The sequence below is a fragment of the Mastigoproctus giganteus genome, chromosome 9 (assembly GCF_048544385.1).
Source record: "Mastigoproctus giganteus isolate SK-2022 chromosome 9, ASM4854438v1, whole genome shotgun sequence".
Classification (NCBI taxonomy): domain Eukaryota; kingdom Metazoa; phylum Arthropoda; class Arachnida; order Uropygi; family Thelyphonidae; genus Mastigoproctus; species Mastigoproctus giganteus.
In genome coordinates this window covers 117649297-117653084 of record NC_143583.1, presented here as the reverse complement: position 1 = coordinate 117653084, position 3788 = coordinate 117649297, and the positions used below count along the sequence as shown (strand labels likewise).

The following is a 3788-nucleotide window of genomic DNA, read 5'->3' as shown; positions in this document are numbered from 1 at the left end:
TGTGCCAAGCCCATATAGACATAATACATACAGCAAAATATGGACCAAGCTGCTAAGGAGCCTAAAATTTTATAACAACACCCTTTAATCCGTCTGGTATGAAATTTGATATACGTACTGTATTTAATGGACAGCAATTTTTTTCATAATACCAAATAAATACAGTAACCAAATAAATTTGTCTTTATTCCATTCAATATGTTGAATAGAGGAAGAATTATTATAGATGTCTCTCTATGTCAAAAATGGCATCGATTGCTAGTCAAATATGTATAAATTTTCTCTATCGTACAAAATTACATCCTTTACAGGTAAGTATTGTTGTAATTATGGAATGAATTATGAAGCTACAGGAGTTATGTGGCTATATAGACAATGAAATAATGAATAATTTTAGTAATTTTGTTGTTTCGTCATAATTTATATTATGTCGAGGTATTGCGTCAAGTTGGTTACGCCGCGATTTAAAACAATATACAGGCAGTTCGCGCTTTACGAGTTTTCGCCCTATTATTAGTATTTTTTTTTTTTTTTTTTTCAAAGTATCAACAAAATCTAAAATGTGAACATTAATTGTAATAAACAAATGCTACAAATTTATAAATACGGCATTTCAAACCAAGCACGTAGCTATACAATACAGTACTACTGTGCATGCGTTTGTAGAGGCATGCACAGTAGTAGAGATCAGGAGCGAGGTCCAACTACCTTTTGGAAGCAATCAAAATGACAGAATTACAGAGAAGAACATGAAGTGTGTTTGGAATAAACTGTGATCAGTTTATTGATAACGTTGAAGGATTTCAAGAACCAGTAGAGATCGTACAAAATGAAACAGATGTAGAAACTTCAAGCCGCAAAAAATTGCGGCTTGAAGTTTCTACAACTCGCGTCAGTGATTTTCTTCAAGTACACAATGGAAAGCTCACAAATGAAGATCTCATCGAAATGGCAAAATGTGAAGAAGCTGAGAAAGAAGATATAACAGCTGAAACTCCTGTTCGTTCCTTCACTCCCAAGGGGCTTGATGAAGCTTTTTGACACAGAAAAAGAAATTGAGATTTTCGAGTCAAAAGATTCAAATTTCGGGCTAATTAGAAAAGTTTCTGTAGATTTAAAAAAATGCTTATGCATGCTATCATTAAATTTATAAAGAAAAGAGGACTGTTTTGGAAACAAACGACTCAAAGCATTTCTGAAGAAGACTCCTTGTGTTTCCCCAACGAGTGCCGAGCCAACAACGAGTAATGAACCATCAGTGAGTGTGCATTTAGTTGATGATGATGAAGAATAAACATTCTTTAACATTTTTAACATATTTTAAAGGCAATGTTTTCATTTTTTCTATACAGTAAACCCTTGATTTAACGGACTAATAGGGGAGACTAATAGGGATTTCCATTAATGCCGAAAATCCGGCATTAGTGGCGAAAATTGAATGTAACCTGGTGAGGGGGGGGGGCATATTTTATTGTTCTTAATGTGAAAAAAAAATAGCTTTAATACAATATAACATTATTAAATTATAATAAAGAATATGTAATATTCTATTGTAAATATAAAATGTTGCAATTTGGCCTTTGATTTAGGGATATCAAAAACAGTTTGTTTTTTTATGCCGTAAATTTCACAAACATGTGCTACTGAGATGCCTTGTTCTAATTTCTCAATTAGCTTTAATTTCTGTGCCACATTTAAGTTCACATGCTTTTAACGTCTCTATCACTTGATGCCATTTTAAATTGTAAGGATTGCAAAATTATTTAATAAATAAAGTCACAATTCAGAACTCACAGAAACACTGTATACAACCTGACCGCACGATAGCTTGAGGCAGACTGAGATCAAAACAAAGTGAGTCGATAGACCTGCAGTTACATTCAGCTCGCAAGTAACCGCCTGCTCTTATCTATTATTTGGGAAAACAGCTATTTGAATATGTTTTCACAAAGAATAAAAAACAATTTCCTGAATTCGAAGGTAATTATTATTCATTTTAATTAATAATAACACTGAAGTTTTGTATAACCAAAAAAAATAATATGGTCGAGAATAATATGTATATTACTGTATTATTATTTGTCCAGTCCATTAAATCTGAAATCCATTATATCGGGGACCATCGAAGGTTTACTGTAAATAAATCATTGTTTAAGCTTAAACTATTGTTTTGTTGACTTTTATTTAACATTTCTATGGTCAAATTTCATTGTTGAGAGCGTAACCCCTGTTTTTAATGTTGCATCTATGGGAAATAAATTCCTGCTTTACGAGTTTTCACTTTACGAGCACACCCTATGAATGAATTAACTTGTAAAGTTGGGAAATACTTGTACATTATGCACACAGGTAGTTCCCAACTAATCTTATTTTTGCTGTATTGAGGATTTCAAACAGCAATTGGTGATGGAATGGGAGTTTAGAAATTTGGAATATGGTTAAAGTACTTAAGATAAAAAGTCACGTTGATGTAACTTTTTAAAACAGGTTATTTGCAGTTGTACAACATACGTAATAAATGTACAGTCTGGCCTTCAGCAGATGAAGAGTTTATAATGGTCTTTATGATGAGATTGAATATTCCTTGCATTTTGAGTGTAAAGTTCTAATTTTGCAGCCTGGCTGCTATATAGTCTATTAGTAGCTGTGTATGAGGTATCTAGATCTGCTAGTATATAATGTCGTTGCGTTTACTCTGTTAGCTTGAAACTGAAAGCTGACTGAGTAGTGTGTAAAGAAGGGGGGATGCCGCTGCCGAAGCCATGTTATGTGAAGGAGCAGAGTATGTTGCCCTATCCAAAAATTTTATTATTTTATGTGACTTGCCTCCCCTCCAACTTTTATATTACCCACACCAGTGCACCATGATTAGTCAAACTAGTAGAACAAACCTATATGCAAAAAGAGCTAAATCTCCAGAAATATGTAATTCACTTGCCTCAATCATGATGCATCTCAATTGCCATAATTATTCATTCTGTGAATCCTCAAATTTCAAAAGTAGTACTTGTTCATATGTCTGCTTTGATATTTCTTTTCAGAGACATCTTAATCTGGAATCTCCTCCAGTATAAAATCTCTTTAACCCATTATGTCAAATACAGCTGTTGCATATACTCTTCTCCCAACTGTACAAGGCACTCAAAATATTTTGGCATCTTTTTTTTAGACTTCTTTCTCCAATCTAATTAATTGGAGTAATTTTTGTTGGCAATTTTAATGTTCACAACTCCAGTTGACTTCAGTTTTCTTTCTTAGTTGTACTGTGTTTTACCCAGCTGACAGAGATGTTAGGCTTTTGCAGTTACTAATGACCTTACATAACCTGTTCATTTGCATACTAGAATATTACAGTTATAACCAAGCAACCAAACTTGATGTTTTTCTCACCAACAACTCTTTGAAATATGTGGGCTAGTTGCTGTATAGTTACTTCAGATTATAACTTCGTGATGGTTACTTTTTAAATAGTCAATTTCTATTCCTCTTTCCCTTTGTTGGGTTACTGTTTTAAATCTCCTGATCCTAATGTTCACTCAGATTGTATCAGTGAAATTATTCTTGTAGGAATGAAATCCTTTTATTCTATGTTTCACTATAAAATCTTATCCTTTATCTACACCTTTTTTTTTCTCAAGATAAGAATATGGTACAATCCAATTGTCTTGTATTTAAATTTCCAGCTTCATTTTCTGCCTACATAATATTACGCAACAGTTGTAAAATATATATATATATATATACAGTAAAAGTCCAAAAATCCAGTTGCTAGAAATCCTGACCACCTG

General features: G+C 32.8%; 1 protein-coding gene across 4 annotated transcripts in view; it reads left to right on the top strand.

Moving 5' to 3' along the window:
• The first annotated feature begins 238 nt into the window (after positions 1 to 238).
• Positions 239 to 3788, top strand: part of LOC150080669 (mitochondrial import inner membrane translocase subunit TIM44) — a 198339-nt gene continuing 194789 nt past the window's right edge. For 3 of the 4 annotated variants that reach the window (XR_016547431.1, XM_090381988.1, XM_090381990.1), the window contains exon 1: positions 239 to 311. Coding sequence is in view for 3 of the 4 variants with exons in the window: in XM_090381988.1 (XP_090238114.1) it covers positions 246 to 311 (66 nt within the window). In the remaining variant the exon portion in view is untranslated. Of the gene's footprint in view, positions 312 to 1923; positions 1981 to 3788 lie in introns of those variants that run through there. The other variant, XM_090381989.1, reaches the window with a different exon arrangement.